The sequence below is a fragment of the Rhinatrema bivittatum genome, unplaced genomic scaffold, assembly GCF_901001135.1.
Source record: "Rhinatrema bivittatum unplaced genomic scaffold, aRhiBiv1.1, whole genome shotgun sequence".
Taxonomy (NCBI): Eukaryota; Metazoa; Chordata; class Amphibia; order Gymnophiona; family Rhinatrematidae; genus Rhinatrema; species Rhinatrema bivittatum.
Window position 1 is genome coordinate 74,524 of NW_021820861.1, and position 22,143 is coordinate 96,666.

Genomic DNA, 22,143 nt, shown 5'->3' on the forward strand with positions numbered 1-22,143 from the left:
ATATGGACATAAACTTTTGCTCTGCACATCCCTACTCTGCACCTCAAAGTACCTCTTTTGCATGTTCTCCTATGGCAAACATATAAAAAAAAATCTTGTTCCCCCCCCTTTTATTTCCATTTGCAGCTTCACTCTCCTGACTACTTTCCCAGCTTCTCTTATCTTTTCCAGATAATGTCGCCTGTCTTCCTTTTCCTGTGATCTCTTCTAGTTTATTAACGACAACCTTTTTTCCCTTACCTTTTCAGTGACTGCTTTAGAAAAACATAGCGGGCTCTTTTTTCATCTTTTATTTTTCTAACAAAAAGGTTAGCTGCCCTTACAATATCTCCTTTTACTTTTGCCCACAGCAGCTCTGCTTCCCCTAGATTTTCCCATCCAGCTAACAACTCTTCGAGCTATTTCCCCTGTTTAACAGAGTTACAGAGTCATTTGCTAAACTGCAGTATTTTTCCCCGACGGAGAATGACCCTTCAGCTTTGTGAATGCCTTGATGAGGCAAATGGCCATGTTTTGGGAAAAGGCCACCATGGGCCCAGAGCCTAGGGCGCCCTCCAGGCCCCCACTGTGCAAATAATGATATTTTCCAGGTTAGAGGGGGGAGCAGGGGTGGGCTTGGACTAGGTGTGAGGTCTGGGGGTCTACTAAGGTCACTAGGGAGATTTCTAGGAGTGGACAGTCCACTGGACCACCAGGACTCTATTTTTTACAAAGGGTGGTCCATGAGCTGGGTTAATGTGGAGAGAAGGGGTCCTATCCTCCAGGGGGCAGAATTCTGCACTAAAGGGGAGGGTTGGGGTGGGAGATAGGGCTCCCACCCATTTTTTTCAATTTCCTTTTTCTTTCTGGGCACTGTGGCCACTTCCCAGTGCAAATGGGACAGGGGTCTATCCAGACCCCCAGCATCATTTTCTTCTTCAGGGGGGCCTTCTTAGGGCTGAACGTGGCTTGCCAGATTTTTGGCAAGCCGCGTTATTGTCTTTGTATATCATTTCCTATGCATTAGCTGCTTTGCATGCATTAGAAAATTTTATGCATGCAAATGCAAGAAAAGCAGCTAATTTCAATAGAAGTGTTCTTTCTCAATAACACGCACGATATTATATGATATCGACACAATAATAGTGTTTATTGTGGGGTATACCCAGGGATGGTAACTTTCAAAGCGGCGAGTGAACAAACATTGACGTGTATGTGTCAGCGCATGCCCAGATACAAGGCCATATTATAATGTGCACACACATTCTAAAATAGCCAGGGTGCATGCACATGTGCGCCCAGATTTAAGGGTGCATGTGTCCATCCATGTAAATCGGGTTTCTACCATGTAACTCAGGGTATTTTAAAATGGGCGCGTGTCCACGCCATAAACAGTTTCACCAGTTCATCCACCAGTTCACCCAATCTACAGTTAGGTCCTCCAAAGCCCCCCCTAGTTACCTCAGACCCTTTAAATCCCTCCAAAATGGCTGGGTTGTTTTGTTTTTTTTTAAACTTACACCTCCTCCATAGCAGAAGTAAACTTGCGTGGCACTGGGCCTGGGCACGCCGACCGAGGTGCATACGTATTTCTGTGCATATCTCTCTGCCACGCTCCACCCAGACTATGCCCACACCACGCCTCTTATTTAAATTCAGTGAGACCTGCATGCTGTGGGAGATACGCATGGCAAGTGGGCGCCTTTTAAAATCTGGTCGTTGCACGCAAGCCCAACTTGTGCGCACATCTCCTCACTGATGCGCCTGCTGGGCTTTTAAAATCTGCTTCTTAGTGAATGACCCTCCCCTTCTTTAGTTTTCCTGACGTGTAGAACCCTCACCTTTGAATGACCCATCACTGCTTGCATTCTAATTCTGACCCACATCATACGGTGATCACTGGATCCCAGATGATCATCCACTATGACCAGAAATACTTCTCCACTGGTAAGCACTAGGCCCCTGTGGTTTCTGTTACCAGTTGACAGAACAGCTCTCCCTGTAGATAATCCAGGATCTCCCTGCTTCTAGAAGACACCGCAGTTCGGATGTCCCGGTCAGCATCCGGCACATTGAAATCACCTTGGCTGTATAGGGAGAGAAATTGTCAGCAGAAAAAAGAAGAGGATATTGCTCCTGGTATAAGGCCTGGCTAAGACGTCATTTGGAATACTTTCTACAATTCTTCTACAAGTCTTCAACAGGATATAAACCAGATGGAGTCGGTCCAGGGGGTGGTAACTAAAATGATCAGTGGCCTTTGTTCTAAAGCACATGAGGATGGATTCGAAGATCTAAACATCTATACCCTAGAGGAAAGGAGAGATAGGAGAGACATGATAACATTTAAATATTTCTAAGGTTTCCATGAACAGGAGGTGAGCCTCTTTCAAAGGAAAGGAGGCTCTAGAACAAGAAACCTTTAGATTTGCCTTCGGCTAAGAATGTTCATTTACATGTCGCAAGGCTCATTCTTTTGGGGGTGTTGTTTTGTTGAATGATTTACCTGAGGAGTTAAGGGAGCTTACTGATTTAAAACTTTTGTAAAACTGTTAAGGGAATTTTATTCAGAGAGGTTTTACGTAATTTTTATTTCTGATTGCTTATTGTTCGTTTGTTCTATAATAATGTTTTATGTGTTTATTGTAATCTGCTTAGTATGGCATCACCACTATAGGCGGAATAAAAGTGTTTTAAGTAAGTAAGTAAATAAATAAATAAAGGGGTCATTGGGGTGAAAGGGAGTAGGCTCATGAGTAGTCTAAGGAAATATTTCTTTACAGAGAGGGTGGTGAATTCATGGAACAGCTTCCCATAAAGGTGGTAGAGACAAGGACAGTATCTGAATTTGAGAAAACATGGGATAAACACGGGATCTCTGGGGGGAGTGGTAGGGATTGTAACTGGGCAGACTAGGTAGTCCTTATGATCTTTTTCAGCTATGATATTTCTATGTTTCTAACAGAATCACCTCTTTCATAGCAATTTTGTGAAAATCCTGCATTAAATCTCTATCCATTTCTTCTGCCTGTGATGGAAGTCTCTATATTACCCCAGTATAAATAGATGTTCCATTCCCTCTTTCCAGAGTGACCCACAGTGCCTCCTCCTTACCTTGTAAGCCTGCAGTTCTGTTGCTTTATTATTATTTTCTTATATATATAGTGCCATTCTTCCTACCCTGTCCTTGAATAGACTGTAGTCTAGTATAACTATTTCCCAGTCATGGGCTTTCCATGTACCAAATCCAAGCCAGCCTCTTCCATGACTGCCTCTAGATCCAGGACTTTATTTCCCATACTTTCCAGATGTTTTTTTCCCCATGTTTTACTTACCCAAGGACTTTTAACACCCAACCTGTTATGATGTCTCTGTTTAGTGGACCCTTGGGCCGGCCTGCCAGAGACTGGGAGAAGGTGTTCTAGTGTCTCTGATAATAAGCAGGTCGGGAGGCAGATGTCAAGCAGGCTGTGGACAATGCTCTTCACCCTGGAAGCTGGAGCTCCCCCGGGAGGAGCCCGTAGGAGCCCAGCCGCTGGGACTTAGGCGAGGTTTCACTCTTGGAGACCGAAGCCCCCTGGGAGGAGCCCGTAGGGAACCGGCCGCTGGGACTTAGGCAAGTAGCAGAGCAGAGACAGGCACAGGCAGGCTGAAGAACTGGAACCAGGCTGAAATAGTAGCAGGACTCGGGAACTGGAACCAGGCACAAACTGTAGCAAGACTCAGGTACTGGAACCAGGCAGGAACTGTAGCAAGACTCGGGTACAGGAACCAGGCAGGAACTGTAGCAAGACTCAGGTACTGGAACCAGGCAGGAACTGTAGCAAGACTCGGGTACAGGAACCAGGCAGGAACTGTAGCAAGACTCAGGTACTGGAACCAGGCAAGAACTGTGGCAAGCAGGCACAGTAGCAGGCAGGCAGGCACTGTAGCAAGCAGGCAGGAACCAGGCAGGTACTGTAGCAAGCAGGCAGGAACGGAGCGAGTACGAGACAAGGCAACCCACTCCGGGGCTCGAAGCAACTGGGAACCGCAAGGAGCACCGTTGCAAGGCAAAGTCTGGATGTCCGCGGCCGGCTTATCTAGGCCGTGGCGTCTGACGTCAGGAACTGGGCAGAGCCACCAATGGCGGGAACGGGCCTAGAAAAGCGCCCAAGTTGCGCGCACGTGCGCCTAGAGGCAGGACATTCTTCTGAGAGTCATTGGCGGCGTTGCCCCCGCGGGGATGCCGCCGAACAGGCCGGGAACTGAGCCAGGAGAAGCGGAAACGAGTCCAGGAACCCGGAGCTAAGGGCCTGGTCGCAGCACTCGCGACCGGGACCATAACAGTGCCTCCCCTCTTACGCCCCCTCTTAGCAGGTCCGGGTTTACCTGGGTGGTCCTGATGGAACTGCCGTAGTAAGTCCTTGTAAAGGATGTTACGGGCAGGTTCCCATGAGTTGTCCTCGGGACCGCATCCCTCCCAGGCAAGCAGGTACTCCCAGTGACGTTGGTGGAAGCGCACATCAAGGATCTCCCGAACTTGATAAGTGGTGTCATCTGGTACAGAAGGATCCGTAGGTTCAGGAGCCCAGGAGTGATATCTGGAAAGAACAAGAGGCTTCAACAATGACACGTGGAAGACGTTATGTACATGCATGGAGGAAGGTAGGCGTAATCGGTACGAGACTGCTCCCACTCATTCGGCGACTCGAAATAGCCCACAGAATCTCGGGGCTAATCTTCAGAACGGGTTCCGTAACTGGAGATTCTTAGTACTAAGCTAGACGCGATCCCCTGGGAGAAAGACAGGCGCTGGCTGGCGATGCTTGTCCGCCCACTTCTTGGCGGTCCTGGCGGCCTTATGCAACTTCCCCTGGATGGAAGTCCATAAAGTAAGGAGCTGGCGGGCAGAGAGTTGCACTGCAGGGAGTGCACTGGGTTCAAGCAAACGTAAAGGCGGACGAAGTTGCTTCCCGTATACCACAAGAAAAGGTGAACTTCCAGTAGTGGCATGCGTGTGATTGTTATACAAGAACTCCGCCCACAGGAGTAATTTGGCCCAATTATCTTGTCGTTCATTCACAAATGAACGGAGGAAAGTCTTTAATGTAAGGTTAGTTCGTTCCGTCTGTCCATTACTCTGGGGGTGGAACGCAGACGAAAGTCTGAGTTGCACACTGAAGCGTTTACAGAGTGCCTTCCAATATCGAGCAGTGAACTGTGGACCTCGATCTGAGACTATGTCCTATGGAAGGCCATGAAGTCTGAAGATATGTTGTGCAAAGAGGCTGGCTAAATCAGGGGCTGAAGGCAACTTTGGCAGAGGGACAAAGTGCACCATCTTGGAGAATTGGTCTACGGTCACCCGAATGACCGAGTTTCCTTCTGACACAGGGAGGTCCACCACAAAGTCGGTGGAGATATGCGTCCAGGGCTCCACCGGAATGGGCAGTGGTTGTAACAGACCTCTAGGCTGCCTGATGAGTGGCTTCTGAACGGCGCAAGTAGGGGAAGAGCCCACAAAGGCTTGGACGTTCTGTCTCACCGTCAGCCACCAATAGAATCTGTTCAGCAGGTCGAGAGTCCCTCTACGGCCGGTATGGCCCCTGGTTAGGGAGTCCTGGGCCCAGGCAAGGACTGCTCAATAGGAGTGACGAGGGACGACAGTTTTCCCTTGAGAAGAGATTAGAGTTGTCGTGAGGCTCACCTTTGTAGGGTCCAGAATGTACTGTGGAATATCAGGAGTCTCTTCGACTTCGGTGGAGCGCGAGAGCACGTCAGCTCGGACATTCTTAGAGCCGGGTCGGTAAAATAAAGTTTAACCGATCAAAGAACAATGACCACCGGGCTTGTCTTGAGTTCAGGTGCTGGGCTTGACTCAGAAATGCCAAGTTCTTGTGGTCGGTGTAAACGGTGACTGGGTGGTTGGCCCCCTCCAACCACTGTTTCTATTCCTCCAGAGCGAGTTTCACGGCCAGCAACTCTTTATCGCCAATACAATAGTTGCTTTCCGCCGGTGAAAATTTCCTTGAGAAATATGAACACGGCATCAGTTGCCCAGAATCGGAGTACTGGCTTATTACGGCCCCTATGGCCACATTGGAAGTATCGACTTCCACCACAAATGGCCGGCTAGGGTCAGGATGGCGAAGGCAGGTGTCTAGTAGGAAGGATTCTTTCAGCTGCTCAAAGGCTTGGCAGGTGGTTTCAGGCCACTCCACCACATTGGCTCCCTTCCGGGTGAGGGCAGTCAAAGGGGCCACAATGCGAGAGTAGTTAGGAAGGAAATGTCTGTAGAAATTAGCAAAGCCGAGGAAGCATTGCAACGCTTTAAGGGCTCTTGGACTGGGCCAGTTCTTAATCGCAGCCACTTTCTCGGGATCCATTTGAAAGCCGGCTGCAGAGACGATGTAGCCCAGGAACGGCAGGGAGGTCTTTTCAAAACTACACTTCTCTAGCTTTGCATACAGGCCATGCTCCCTAAGTTTTTTGAGCACTTGACGGACTTGCTGATGATGTGAAGGCAGGTCCTGGGAGCAGGGCCAGAGGAACCACTAGGCGAGCTAGGCCTGTGCCTAAGGCGCCGAGACTTAGGGGGCGCCGCGGCAGGCAGCAGAATTTTGAAAGGGCAAACAGTGCCTTTTCAAAATTCTGCTAGCCTCCGACTCGCTTAGGTGGAGACCAAGCGCCGAGACTTAGGGGGCGCCGCGGCAGGCAGCCAGCTCCTGACTCACCCTGCCTCCCCCCAGTGCCACCCTCCCGACACCCTCCTAGTGGTCCAGTGGAGGTCCCGGGAGCGATCTGCCGCTCCCGGGGCCTCGGCTGCCACTAAGCCAAATGGTGCCGATAGCCTTCAGCCCCTACCATGTGACAGGGGCTACTGGTGCCATTGGTTGGCCCCTGTCACATGGTAGGGGCTGAAGGCAACTGGCGCCATTTTGCTTAGTGGCAGCCGAGGCCCCGGGAGTGGCAGATCGCTCCCAGGACCTCTGCTGGATCACTAGGGGGGTGTCAGGAGGGTGGCACTCAGGGGGGAGGCAGGGCGAGTCGGGAGCTGGCTGCCTGCAGCGGCGCCCCCTATGTCTCGGAGCCAATCTTCTTTCTGTGAGTGTGTGTGTATGTGAGAAAGGAATCTGCCAGTTTAAAAAAATGAAATGTGATAATATATATACCTGAACATTTGAAAAGTTGGATGAAAGATGAAATTACTGAATTTTAAGCATCCCTCTTCTGGAAAATAAAATTTAACTTAAAGTGGGTAGAGACAAATACTAAAGCATAAAAAAATTAAAGTATTTAAAATGTTCATCTCAGCAAAATCACAAATTTAAGATACTGATGCCAGGTGGGGTTTGGTTTTTGGTTTTTTTTGAAGCATAATTTAAGCATGAAGACTAGAATAGAATCTGAAATGGTTTTTCTTTTTTTTTTTTAAAGCCTTTAGAAGATGTATATTTTTAAATGACTAAGACTGGAATCTTCCCATTTAAAAGGGAAGCCGACTTAGGATGTCTTTCAGTTACATATCTCCCACATGAATAATCATACAACTGATAGTTTGAAGAGAAGCTGTACGGTGTGGGTGGCTGTCCCTTGGGAGGACAGAACCTGAAGGAAGGGTGTCATTTCGCCTTTTGATAGGAATGTGGTTTTCTTATTTAACGGTTTGGAGCATCTCTTTCACTTTTAGTAAAAGTGAAAAATGCTGCAAGTATGAAAGCAAGGTGCTTCTGTGAGCATGTAATGTGTATGTGAGTCAGGGAGGGTGCTTCTGTGCGTCAATATGTGTGTGCGAGAGAGATGGAGCATGTTTTTGGCTGGCTTGTGGCTGTGAGAGAGAGGGCATGTGTGTGATTGAGCCTGTTTGTAAGTGAGATAGAACATGTGTGTGATTGAGAGCTTGTGTGTAAGTGAAATAGAGCATGTATGTGATTGAAAGCCTGTATGTAAGTAAGAGAGAGCAAGAGCATTGTGTGATTGAGAGAGACTGGCCAGAGAGGTGACATGTATATATGTGAGAAAGACTGATCAGGGAGATGACGTGTATGCGTGTGTGTGTGTGTGTGTGTGTGAGAGAGAGAGAGAGAGACTGACTGACTGACTGGTTGGGGAGATGATTGGTGTGTGAGAGACAGAAACTGGTCCTGAGTGTGTGACTGGTGTGTGTATGTGAGAGAGAGAAGAGACTGGTTGTGGTCTCTAAGGAAGAGGACTGTGAGGACAGCTTCAGCAGCTACTGCTGCTTCTGGTATGGCCTGCAAGGGAAAGGAGTAGGAGAACTGCTGGAGAGGGTAAGTAAAGGTGGCTTTTTAAGTTCATTTTTCTTGATTGACTACCATTTTAATTATTGGGTAGTATGTGATGTGTCTGCTGTTTGAAATATTTTATTGGTGTTTGGTAAAGCTTTCAAAATTTGCATGAGTCTTTAATTATTAGATATTCTATTCATCAGCTGTTTTGAAATTATTTTATTTGTATGATTAATGATTTATATCTTTATTTTATTGATTTGTTTCACAAGGAATGGTGAAATTTTTGTTTTTCCATTGTTACACTGTATAGAGTCTGGCGTGATGCATTTTACAGTTTAGTTTTTGTCTGCACATTTCTATTTATACTTTATGTGGCTTTATTCTGTATTTGGTGAGGGTTTGTGTTGTGCATGCAAAGACTGAGATGAAGCATTCTTTTAGCATGTGGTTTTCTGTAGGGATCTGTAGTAGCTTGGCCTGTTCTGTTTTCCTGATAGGAGGTGTATTGATATTTTAGATTCTGGTGTAATATTTTTGGTATTCTTTTTCATGGGTAGGGTTGTAATTCTTTGAGTGTTGGCAGATAGTACTGTGTTGATATGGGAGGACCATGCCAAAACATATCACAATAGGTATGATGCCATATGAATTCCAAGATGCAAAGTTTTCTTGTTGGCATCACAACAGTGCATGAAATTATCACAGCAACTTGTATATAAATTTTACCTCAGAATGTCATTTTTCATGTAAAATATGTTATAAATGCATAATTTAAAATTGTGTATGGGGAGGGGCGCCAGACTGTATGGGGAGGGGCGCCAGACTGTAAGGTTTGCCTAGGGTGCCTAATACCCTGGGAGTAGATTAGAACGTCAAGGTAGACAATTACGCAGGTGTTCAGAAGATCCTGCAGCACTTCATTCATCAGGTACTGGAATACCGCCAGGGCATTACATAGGCCGAAAGGCATCACAAGATATTCATAATGTCCGTCTCTGGTATTAAGAGCGGTTTTCCACTCGTCTCCGGGTCGGATTCTGACTAGATTGTAAGCACCTCGCAAGTCCAACTTTGTAAAAATCTTTGCTCCCTGGAGCCTATCGAGGAGTTCCGGGATAAGCGGCAGTGGACAACGATCCCAATTAGTAATTGAATTAAGCCCTCGATAGTCAATACACGGTCTCAGCGAGCCGTCCTTCTTGCTAGCAAAGAAAAAGCCTGCCCCTGTAGGCGACTTGGACGGGCAAATAAACCCCTTGGCCAGGTTCTCCGAAATGTACACGGACATGGCCCAGGTTTCAGGTAACGAGAGCGGGTATACCCTTCCTCGAGGGGGCATAGTTCCGGGTAGCAGATCTATGGCGCAGTCATACGGGTGGTGCTGCGGAAGGATCTCCGCCTTGGTCTTTGAGAAGACATCAGTAAAGTCCTCGTAGAGTGCAGGAGGACTAAGGACAGAGTGCATCAACGGAAGTCGTGGAGCCTTAGGCACCTTCATACAATTTGCAAGACAGAAGGGGCTCAACTTAACAATCTGTAGAGTATCCCACTGGATCGTGGGCGAGTGCTTCTGTAGCCATGGCAGCCCTAGCACCACGGGGTGGACGGCCTTCTCCAACACTAAGAAGGCTATCTCCTCCGAATGGATCGCCCCAGTGCGGAAAGTGATGGGTGCCGTGGTCATCATGATGGGTCCAGGAAGGAGCATTCCTTGGATGGAGGTAATTCACGAGGGGACCTCCCGTCTCAGTGTAGGAATCTGCAGTTGAGAGACTAGGTCCTGCAGGATGAAATTACCCCCTGTTACCAAATCCAAGAATGCAATGGTCTCAATGGACCCTCCGGGGTACTCAAGGGTAATAGGCACAGTACATTGAGGAGCAGTGGCACAACCTAGGAGGAGCTCCTCTCGACCTCCTAGGCTTTGGCGTTTTCCGCATGCTCCTGGCAGCATGCCAAGTAATGGCCCTTTTGGCCACAATACAAGCACAGTCGCAACGAGTGACGACGTTGTCTCTCTTCAGCAGAGAGCGGGGCACGCCCCCGCTGCATTGGTTCGCAGGTAGGGACGTCTGGACTGGAAGTCTTCGGAGAAGACGCGGGTCTGGCAGAGGCTGGACTGTGTCGGGACGAATGTTGCTCCTTGGCCCTCTGTTGTAGGCGGCGGTCTATACAGGCAACCATCTCTATCAGGGCATTGAGGTCCTCTGGAAGATCTCAGGCAGCAATTTCATCTTTAATTCATCCGGATAGACCATCCAGAAAGATGGCCTTAAGGCTACCATCTTGCCAACCTACTTCCTGGGCCAAGGTCTGGAATTCCATAGCATAGTCCGCTAAGGAGCGGGTCCCCTGGCGGAGCTGTAGAAGCTCAGACATAGCCGTAGCTACTCGGGCTGGCTCATCAAAAGCCTGTCGGAAGTTCGAGATGAACTGTTGTAAGTCCACAAGTGAGGAATCATTCTTTTCCCAAAGGGGAGAGGCCCATATCAAGGCCTTCCCATCAAGCAGGGACAGGAGATAGGTTACTTTAACCGAATCTGTGGGGAACTGCCGGGGCAGCAGGGAGAACCGTATGAAACATTGGTTCAGGAAGCCGCGGCAGATCCAATTATCTCCAGCGTAGCGAGAGGGTGCAGGTAGCTGAGTTACTGAAGAGGCTTCTCCCTCGGGTGCCAGGCCATCGGCAGGCAGTGAATTGAGGCAGATGGACAACTGCTCCAGCGTAGCAGCTAGTGTATCTATACAATTCTGGTGCTGTAGCATCTGCTGGGTCATCCCAGAAAGATCCGGGGGACCAGGCACATCCGCCGAGTCCATGGCCTTGCAATCTGTTATGAAGTCTCTGTTTAGTGGACCCTTGGGCCGGCCTGCCAGAGACTGGGAGTAGGTGTTCTAGTGTCTCTGATAATAAGCAGGTTGGGAGGCAGATGTCAAGCAGGCTGTGGACAATGCTCTTCACCCTGGAAGCTGGAGCTCCCCCGGGAGGAGCCTGTAGGAGCCCAGCCGCTGGGACTTAGGCGAGGTTTCACCCTTGGAGACCGAAGCCCCCCCGGGAGGAGCCAGTAGGGACCCAGGCGCTGGGACATAGGCGTGTAGCAGAGCAGAGACAGGCACAGGCAGGCTGAAGAACTGGAACCAGGCTGAAACAGTAGCAGGACTCGGGAACTGGAACCAGGCACAAACTGTAGCAAGACTCGGGTACAGGAACCAGGCAGGAACTGTAGCAAGACTCGGGTACAGGAACCAGGCAGGAACTGTAGTAAGACTCGGGTACTGGAACCAGGCAAGAACTGTGGCAAGCAGGCACAGTAGCAGGCAGGCAGGCAGGCACTGTGGCAAGCAGGCAGGAACCAGGAAGGTACTATAGGCAAGCAGGCAGGAAAGGAGCGAATACGAGACAAGGCAACCCACTCCGGGGCTCAAAGCAACTGGGAACCGCAAGGTACCCCCGTTGCAAAGCAAAGTCTGGATGTCCGCGGCCAGCTTATCTAGGCCACGGCGTCTGACGTCAGGAACTGGGCGGAGCCACCAATGGCGGGAATGGGCCTAGAAAAGCGCGCGCGCCTAGAGGCAGGGCGTCCTTTGGAGAGTAATCGGTAGCGTTGCCCCTGCGGGGACGCCGCCGAACAGGCCGGGAACTGAGCCAGGAGAAGCGGAAACGAGTCCAGGAACCCGGAGGTAAGGGCCTGGTCGCGGCACTCACGACCGGGACAGTAACACAACCTCCACTATTCTAGTTTATGTTCTCCTCTGTAGGTTTACCAGGCTATTCTGGAAGACATTTCACCTCTTCTGTATTGTACAAATCATCTCCTCTTGTTGGTACCTTTCATCGATTTAAATGATAGAAATTCATCAGTCATATCAAATTTGCAGTTAATTCCTCTGACTGTGTATGGAAAACCACTCCCCCAAATCCACCCCAGCCCCCAAACCCGCCCCGAGTTGAAAGTGTCCTCTCTTACAGTGGTAAATATATAGCATGTCACAATGACTCTCTCTCTCCCTCCCCCATGCAATTGCAAGGCTAACGTACATTAGTTACTCTATCGCATTCCATGCTAGCAGATCCTCATTTCCATTAACTCCTCCTATTTACATAGTAAATGTAAAATTTGCATAATATATTGCAATATTTATCGTATGTGATAGGGTCCTAATGCATTTTGATGACTGACCCGATTAGTTAGTCAGATAGGTATATCTGCCTAACTTTAGACCTGCCCTAAAGCATGGCCAGAGTTAGCCAGTTGGGTTAATTGGCTAACTCCGCTCCTCCCAGAAATGCTATTGCCCACACCCGGAATGCCCCTGACTTAACCGAATGTATTTTAGCCAGATAAATTGTTATCCAGCTAGAATATAGCCAGGTAAGAGTTTTAAAATTGAGATTTGGCCATTTACACGGATAACTGTAAACCACTGTATTGGTCACAGATTGTAAACTTTTATATGTTTTATCGTTATACCTGTAAACTCTACATCACTATAAACTTAACTGTATAACCATAAAGAGTGAATTTTTCCAGCAAACAGTACCTTCCTGGTACACTCAGTCACGACCTACTTCACTAAACATTTGTTTGTAGTTAATGATTTATTGTAACCAAACCTTTAACGACACCTGTTAGAATGTACTATAGTACACGTTTTCACACATTAACTTACGTGCCTACATGTAAACCGTTGCAATGGTAGATAACTTAGCGACGGTATAGAAAAGATTTTAAATAAATAAATAAACCTTTATAAGTATTGTTGTTATACCTGTAAACCGTTGTGAAGGCCAGTACCAAACAATGGTATATAAAAATCTAAAAATAAATAAAAATAATAAATAAATGGCTTTTAAATATCGGCCCCAATGATCCTTGGCAATCTCTCTGTGAGGTCTTGGATCTTGGCAGCTGGCAGAATGCACACCTTCCAGGATAGCATGTCTAGTTGGCAGTCGGTCGCCTCTGAGTCACCAACCACTACTAGGCTTTGCTTCCTACACTCAGTGGTTGCTGAGTCTGAAGTTTCGAGGCTCACAAGTTTCAGTTCCTCCACTTGCACTTCCAGAGCTGCATACCAGTTCTTCAGCTCGAGTGAAGGTGGGGTTAGGTGAGGATTCTGCTGGTTTTGGTATTCTGTGACCAGCTGTCATCTTGCGCTCCAGTTTTTACTTCCCCCCACTGGAGTTTCCATCTGAGAAAAAGATGGGAAAACTGGCAAGCTGGACACAGATTACCACAGCCAGTAGAATCCTCCTTACAGGCATACGTTTGAAAATTCAATCATATATGTATATACTTTCCTGAAATATTTCTGTGCACTAAATAGCAGTTGTAAGCGTGTGGCAGGATATATGGTGGGATAATTTTCGAAATGGACTTGTGTGCATAACATTGGTGTGCCTTCTGCACATATTTCCCAGCTCATTTATGAGTCGTTACAAATTTACTCCTAAAATACTTGGGAATTTATTTATGACCTGATATTAGGGGTCTTTATTCCAGGCCTTTGCTAGCTTTCTTCAGGGAGGAGGCCAGAATGGAGCAGGGTTTATTCGTTAGCTGGTTTGGAAGGAGCAAAAAAGTTGTCAAATGAAGATATGGGAAGATGATTTATGTAATAAATGTAAAATCTATACTGGTACACTTGCCATAGGCTGAAAGAACTTTGGAAAAATTCATTTTAAGTCCTGAACACTTCTCTACAATAATACACTTCCCACAGGCTCATGCTTGTCATGTATGTTTGAGTTGTAAGCTCCGTGGAAAGGGGACTGTCTTTTACATGTATCTGTAGAGTAGTAGTAGTAAGTAGTAGTAGACAAACTACAGAAAGGTCAGCCCAGTTCATTTTATTGGAAGGGGAAAGGAAAGACTCCGAGATGATGGGATTCATGGAAAAGATGAAAAGATTTGTTCATGTATCTGTTTTACTAGCCAAGAAAATGTATTCTGCTCGGTTGGACTGGAGAGCAAATAACTTGGGGGAAAAATATAAAATTAATAGGAAGTATGTAAAAAAAATAATGGATTCGTCAAAAAATAGAGTCAAGATGGAAAGTACACAATTATGCTGTGTCCCATGACTGCAACCAGGTTCAAGATGTGTGAGCGCCTTATCCTTGGCTTCATTCCAGTCAAGAATGGGGATGGACACAATGAATACATGTGAAAGGTTTTTTTTCCCCAAGAGTATTGTATGATCTTGGAGGGGAAAACAGGAAGAAAGCAAAGGAAAATCCCTTCCAGTATATGATGGGCCTTGCATTGTATGTATTGGCAAGGTTAAACAATTTGTTGGAAACAATTTGAAGTTGAGTGGCCTACAAAACTGAATGTAATTACAATAGTGGATTAGATTAGACTCAATTAAAATATTGAAAAAAAAAAAGAAAAAGAAATCCAAGGACCAAAACATCATTTGGGAGGGGAATGATTAGCAGTTCCCAGACAGGAAAGAGTCCCCAGGGATTGTGGTCTGTGATCACCTGCCAGTAGTTGGTTTGACAAAGCAGAGGGGAGGAGAGGAGAGAGAGATGCTAGCCTGCTCTCCAAGATAGCTGCTGGTTTCCACGTGAAGAGGCGTTCCTGGTGGGAAGCCCAGGCCCCACCTTTTTCAGATACTCTATCACTTAGATATTGTCGTTCTGCCTCTTCTGTTAATTCCCGTGATTAATATTCCATATCTCTCCTTTACAGGCTGACACCTTGAATGCCAAAACACCAGACTCTGCTTATATGGTAAGAGAATTTGTGATATAAATAGAAGAAAGATATCTTCCCCCATATACAGTCTACTGTATCCTCTCATGTACACCATGGGATAGATGCCACTTCTTCGAAAGATTCTCAGTGAAGCTATCTTCTGCTGACCACGGTGAACTTGTCACCAAGGTCAAGCCTTTAAAATATCATTCCCGACAAAGACGTCTCAGATGAGGCTTCATCAGGGGGAATAAGAAAAGCTTATGTTATCAGAGCGTTTTTGTATGTGATCAATGGGTCTTCGATGCAGCTGTCCTTACATATGATATTGAAATTGTTACTTTGTATCTGACTCGCAGCAGAGTAATTCTCCCAAACGCGACCAATGTGTCAACGGTTCAATATAGTCAGTGGAAGATAGCTTCAGTGATAACCTTTTGGAGAAGTGGCAGGCTTTCACTTTTGAGTGCAGCATTAATGAAGAATATACTATTCAATATGTCAAACACAATTTAAGACACTGTTTTTTTAAACTTTGGTGTAATTTGTAACATTTTTGAATCATTATTTAGTTGCTTATGTATCTGAAAAGGTTACATGTGAGAGCTGCATTATTGGTGAGAATGATCGATGTTAGTTCATATGGTTTTTGACAATTGTTCATGCTTACTATTTTAAATGCACTTATATATGATGTCCACATTTAAAGATATTTAAAGTGTATGCATTTTTTGACATCATCATAGGGGAGCCCTTCTATCCCTTTTATCATGTTTGTTGCTCTCTTCTGCACCTTTTCTACTTTCACTGTATCTTTTTTGAGATGGGGCAACCAGAACTGCACATAATACTAAAGCACTAGTCACAACATAGTTCTACATAGAGGCAAACCATTCCTAACCTTCTGTTTGCTTTTTTAATCACCGCTGCACACTTAGCTGAGGACTTCAGCGTATTGTCCATTGTGTGGTATACCCAGGGATGGAAACTTTCAAAGCGGCGAGTGGACACACATTGACGTGTATATGTCAGCGCATGCCCAGATACAAGGCCATTTTATAATGTGCACACACATTATAAAATAGCCAGGGTGCATGCACATGTGCGCCCAGTTTTAAGGGTGCATGTGTCCATCCATGTAAATCGGGTTTCTACCTTGTAACTCAGGGTATTTTAAAATGGGCGCGCGTCCAAGCCATAAACAGTTTCACCAGTTCATCCACCAGTTCACCCAATCTACAGTTAGGTCCTCCAAAGCCCCCCCCCCCCCCCCTAGTTACCCCAGACCCTTTAAATCCCCCCAAAATGGCTGGGTTTTGTTTTTTTTAAAACTTACACCTCCTCCATAGCAGAAGTAAACTTGTGTGGCACTGGGCCTGGGCACGCCGACCAGGGTACATACGTATTTCTGTGCACATCTCTCGGCCACGCTCCACGCTCCACGCTCCACCCAGACTATGCCCACACACGCCTCTTATTTAAATTCAGTGAGACCTGCATGCTGTGGGAGATACGCATGGCAAGTGGGCGCCTTTTAAAATCTGGTCGTTGCACGCAAGCCCAACTTGTGCACACATCTCCTCACTAATGCGCCTGCCAGGCTTCTAAAATCTACATCTTAGTGAATGACCCTCCCCCCCCCTTTAGTTTTCCTGACGTGTAGAACCCTCACCTTTGAATGACCCATCACTGCTTGCATTCTAATTCTGAACCACATCATACGGTGATCACTGGATCCCAGATGATCATCCACTATGACCAGAAATACTTCTCCACTGGTAAGCACTAGGCCCCTGTGGTTTCTGTTACTGGTTGACAGAACAGCTCTCCCTGTAGAGAATCCAGGATCTCCCTTCTTCTAGAACAGCGGTTCTCAACCGGTGTGTCTTGACACATCATTGTGTCGCCAAGCACCGGCAGGTGTGTCGGGGCTCCAGGTGTTCCACTGCCCCTCTTGTGCTTCCCTTCTTCCTAGGTGTGGGGCTGAAGAATGGAGAGACGTTGCACGCCACCGTTGGAGGCCAGGCCGGCAGGGCCGAAGAGTAGAGAGACCTGTGAGCCGCCGGCAGAGGGGCCGAGGAATGAAGAGATGCTGTGCGCCGCTGCCGGTGGCTGAAGAATGGAGAGACCTGCACGCCGCCACCAGCGGGGCCGAAGAATGAAGAGATGCTGCACGTCGCTGCCGGCGGCTGAAGAGTTCAGAAACCTGCGCGCCGCCACCGGCGGGTCCGAAGAATGGAGAGATGCTGTGCACCGCTGCTGGCGGCTGAAGAGCGTAGAGACCCTGTGCACCGTGGGAGGCGGCTGGAGAGACATTGCACGCCGCCGGAGGTCAGGCCAGAGGTGGCTGAGAAATGGAGGCTAGGCTTATTGGGTCAAACAATGAGAAGAGGCTCCATGTGAGCTTGTGTGTGTGTGGTAGAATGGGTGCCTGGGTGCATGAGTGAAAGCTTGTGTGTGTGTGTGTGTGTGTCTGTGGTAGAATGGGTGCCTGGGTGCATGAGTGAGAGCTTGTGTGCCTGTGGTAGAATGGGTGCATGGGTGCATGAGTGAGAGCTTGTGTGCTTGTGGTAGAATGGGTTGCCTGGGTGCATGAGTGAGAGCTTGTGTGTGTGTGGTAGAATGGGTACCTGGGTGCATGAGTGGGAGCTTTGTGTGTGTGTGTGTGTGTGTTAGAATGCATGCCTGGGTGCTTGAGTAGCAGATTTGTGTGTGTGTGTGTGTGTGGTAGAATGGGTGCCTGGGTGCATGAGTATGAGCTTGTGTGTGTGGTACAATGGGTGCATGAGTGGCAGTGTGTGTGTGTGTGTGTGTGTGTGTGTGTGTGGTAGAATAGGTGCCTGGGTGCATGAGTGGCTGTGTGTGTGTGTGGTAGAATGAATGCCTGGATGCGTGAGTGGCAGCTTTTTGTGTGTTTGGTAGAATGGGTACCTGGGTGTATGAGTGAGAGCTTGTGTGTGGTGGTACAATGGGTACATGAGTGGCAGTGTGTGTGTGTGTGTGTGTGTGTGTGGTTGTAAGTGACAGAGTATGTGTGAGCTTGTATGTAAGTGACAGAGCATGTATGTGTTTGAGAGAGACTGGTCAGGGAGATGACTGGTATGTGTGAGAGAGAGACAGAGACTGGGAAGGGAAGGGAAGTGACGTGTGTGTGTGTGTGTGTGTGTGTGTGTGTGTGTCAGAGACTGGTCAGGGAGGTGACTGGTGTGTGTGTGAGAGACAGACACTGGTCAGGGAGGTGACTGGTGTGTGTGTGTGTGTGTGAGGAAGAGATACTAGTTAGGGAAGTTACTGGTCTGTGTGAGACAGAGACTGGTTGTGACTGGTTGTGGGCCCTAAGGAAGAGGACTGTGAGGACAGAGCTTCAGCAGCCACTGCAGCTTCTGGTGAGTGCTATTGGTCTGCAAGGGAAAGGAGTAGGAGAGTTGCTGGAGAGGGTAAGTAAAGGCAGCTTTTTAAGTTTATTTTTCTTGATTGACTACCATTTTAATTATTGGGTATTATGTGATGTGTCTGCTGTTTTGAAATATTTTATTGATATTTGGACAATTTTTAATAATTTGTATGAGTTTTTAATTGTTGGATGTTATTCTGTTCATCAGGTGTTTTGTAACATTTATTAGTATAGTTTTACAATTATTTCTAAGTGGGTATCTATCTATAGCAGCTTGGCTTGCTCTGTTTTCCTAATAGGAGGTGTATTGGTGTTTAGGGCCTGGTTAAATATTTATAGTGGTAAATTACTGTCTTTTCATAAGGAGGGGTATTGTGCTTGCCAGTAAAGAGAGTTTGTTTTGATTTTACTGAGATGTCATCAGATCCAGAATATCTTTTTTTGTATGGTGAGTTGTACTGGTAATGCCCTAGTTCTGCTCTGCACCTATTTTTAGGGGTTGACGGGGTTCCTGAGGATGCAGAATGTATATTTACATTTTGCCCCATGACGGTCTTCAGTGTGTCAAGCATGTGAGAATCATCTGTCAGGTGTGTCCCAGCTGAAAAAAGGTTGAGAACCACTCATCTAAGGAAATATTTCTTTTCAGAGAAGGTGAATTCCGGGAACAGCTTCCTATAAAGGTGGTAGAGACAAGGACAGTATCTGAATTTGAGAAAACATGGGATAAACACGGGATCTCTGGGGGGAGTAGTAGGGATTGTAACTGGGCAGACTAGGTAGTCCTTATGATCTTTTTCAGCTATAATGTTTCTATGTTTTTAACAGAACCTCCTCTTTCATAGCAATTTTGTGAAAATCCTGCATTAAATCTCTATCCATTTCTTCTGCCTGTGATGGAAGTCTCTATATTACCCCAATATAAATAGATGTTCCATTCCCTCTTTCCAGATTGATCTACAGTGCCTCCTCCTTACCTTGTAAGCTTGCAGTTCTGTTGCTTTATTATTATTTTCTTATATATAGTGCCTTTCTTCTCACCCTGTCCTTCTTGAACAGACTGTAGTCTAGTATAACTATTTCCCAGTCATGGACTTTCCATGTACCAAATCTCTGTGACAGCCTCTTCCATGACTGCCTCTAGATCCAGGACTTTATTTCCCCTACTTTCCAGATTTTTTTTCCCCATGTTTTACTTACCCAAGGGCTTTTTTCACCCAACCTCCACTATTCTAGTTTATGTTCTCCTCTGTAGGTTTGCCAGGCAATCTGGAAGACATTTCACCTCTTCTGCATTGTACAAATAAACTCCCCTTGTTGGTACCTTTCATTGATTCAAATGATAGAAATTCATCAGTCATATCAAATTTCTAGTTAATTCCTCTGATTGTGTATGTAAAACCACTCCCCCAAATCCACCCCACCCCCCAAACCCGCCCCGAGTTGAAAATGTCCTCTCTTACAGTGGTAAATACATAGCATGTCACAATGACTCTCTCTCCCTCTCTCTCTTTCCCATGCAAACGCAAGGCTAACGTGCGTTAGTTACTCTATTGCATTCCGTGCTAGCAGACCCTCATTTCCATTAACTCCTCCTATTTACATAGTAAATGTAAAATTTGCATACTAACACGCATTATGATATTTATCGTACACGTTAGGGTCCTAACGCATTTTGATGATTGACCCAATTAGTTAGCCAGATAGGTATATCTGCCTAACTTTAGACCTGCCCTAAAGCATGGCCAGAGTTAGCAAGCTGGGTTAATCGGCTAACTCCGCTCCTCCCAGAAATGCTATTGCCCACACCTGGAATGCCCCTGACTTAACCAAATGTATTTTAGCCAGATAACTTGTTATCTAGCTAGAATATAGCCAGGTAAGAGTTTTAAAATTGAGATTTGGCCATTTAGACAGATAACTTTTCAGTTATCCATCTAAATAGCTTTTGAATAGTGGCCCCAATGATCCTTGGCACTCTCTCTGTGCTGTTTTGGATCTTGGCAGCTGGCAGAAAGCACACCTTCCAGGATAGCATGTCTAGTCAGCAGTTGGTTGCCTCTGAGTCACCAACCACTACTAGGCTTTGCTTCCCTCACTCAGTGGTTGCCGAGTCTGAAGTTTCGAGGCTCACAAATTTCAGTTCCTCCACTTGCACTTCCAGAGCTGCATACCAGTTCTTCAGCTCGAGTGAAGGTGGGGTTAGGTGAGGATTCTGCTGGCTTTGGTATTCTGTGACCAGCTGTCATCTTGCGCTCCAGTTTTTGCTTCCGCTCCACTGGAGTTTCCATCTGAGAAAAAGATGGAAAACTAGCAAGCTGGACAAAGATTACCAGAGCCAGTAGAGTCCTCCTTACAGGCTAGGGGTGTGCATTCGTTTTGAACTTATATGTAAAACACTACTTTTTTTTTTTTTAACTTAAAAAAGTGATGAGGCGAAAACGATCGGATTTCCAACTTATTCAACATAGCTATGTTGAATACGTTGGAAATCGCGATCGTTGATCCTAAATAAAAATTTAAACCCCTCACCCTCCTTAATCCCCCCCAAGACTTACCAAAACTCCCTGGTGGCCAGCGGGGAGTCAGGAAGCCATTCCTCTATTCCTTTGCAAGGAGCACGTGACGTCCGCGTCACGTCGGAGGGAGGCGGCCGTCATGTGGTCCACCGCGGTTCCGCTCCCGGACCCCTCGTTGGACACAAACGGAACTTTTGGCCAGCTTGGGGGGGTCAGGAGGCCCCCCCAAGCTGGCCAAAAGTTCCGTTTGTGTCCGGGAGCGGAACCGCGGTGGACCACGTGACGGCCGCGTCACGTCGGAGTGACACAGACGTCACGTGGTCCACCGCGGTTCCGCTCCCGGACACAAACAGAACTTTCGGCCAGCTTGGGGGGGGTCAGGAGGCCCCCCCAAGCTGGCCAAAAGTTCCGTTTGTGTCCAACGAGGGGTCCGGGAGCGGAACCGCGGTGGACCACGTGACGGCCGCGTCACTCCGACGTGACGCGGACGTCACGTGCTCCTCACAAAGGAATAGAGGAATGGCTTCCTGACTCCCCGCTGGACCACCAGGGAATTTTGGTAAGTCTTGGGGGGGGATTAAGGAGGGTGAGGGGTTTAAATTTTTATTTAGGGAACCGGTGCACGTATGGACATAGACTCAACTTATGGAATTCTCCATATGTCCATATTGACCGAAATTGACCCCCCTTTTCGACTTATGGACTTATGAACATAAACTTTTTGTCTGCACATCCCTATTACAGGCATACGTTTGAAAATTCAACCATATATGTATATACTTTCCTGAAATATTTCTGTGCACTAAATAGCAGTTGTAAGCGTGTGGCAGGATATTTGGTGGGATAATTTTCAAAATGGACTTATGTGCATAAAATTGGTGTGCCTTCTGCACATATTTCCCAGCTCATTTGTGAGCCATTACAAATTTACTCCTAAAATACTTGGGAATTTATTTATGGCCCGATATTAGGGGACTTTATACATTTAATTCCAGGCCTTTGCTATCTTTCTTCAGGGAGGAGGCCAGAATGGGGCAGGGTTTATTCGTTAGCTGGTTGGGAAGGAGCAAAAAAGTTGTCAAATGAAGACATGGGTTGATGATTTATGTAATAAATGTAAAATCTATACTGGTACACTTGCCATAGGCTGAAAGAACTTTGGAAAAAGTAATTTTAAGTCCTGAACACTTCTCTACAATAATACACACTTGCCACAGGCTCGTGCTTGTCATGTATGTTTGAGCTGTAAGCTCCGTGGAGTGGGGACTGTCTTTTACATGTATCTGTAGAGTAGAGTAGTAAGTAGTAGTAGT

At 46.8% G+C, this 22,143-nt stretch overlaps 1 protein-coding gene across 1 annotated transcript in view; it reads left to right on the forward strand.

Annotated features, from left to right (window-relative positions):
* Positions 1-22,143, forward strand: part of LOC115082239 (carcinoembryonic antigen-related cell adhesion molecule 1-like) — a gene marked incomplete at its 5' end in the record, with an annotated part of 70,705 nt that overhangs the window by 24,511 nt on the left and 24,051 nt on the right. The window contains one exon of the mRNA XM_029586488.1: positions 14,912-14,953. Coding sequence (XP_029442348.1) covers positions 14,912-14,953 — 42 coding nt within the window. The remainder of the gene's footprint in view (positions 1-14,911; positions 14,954-22,143) is intronic.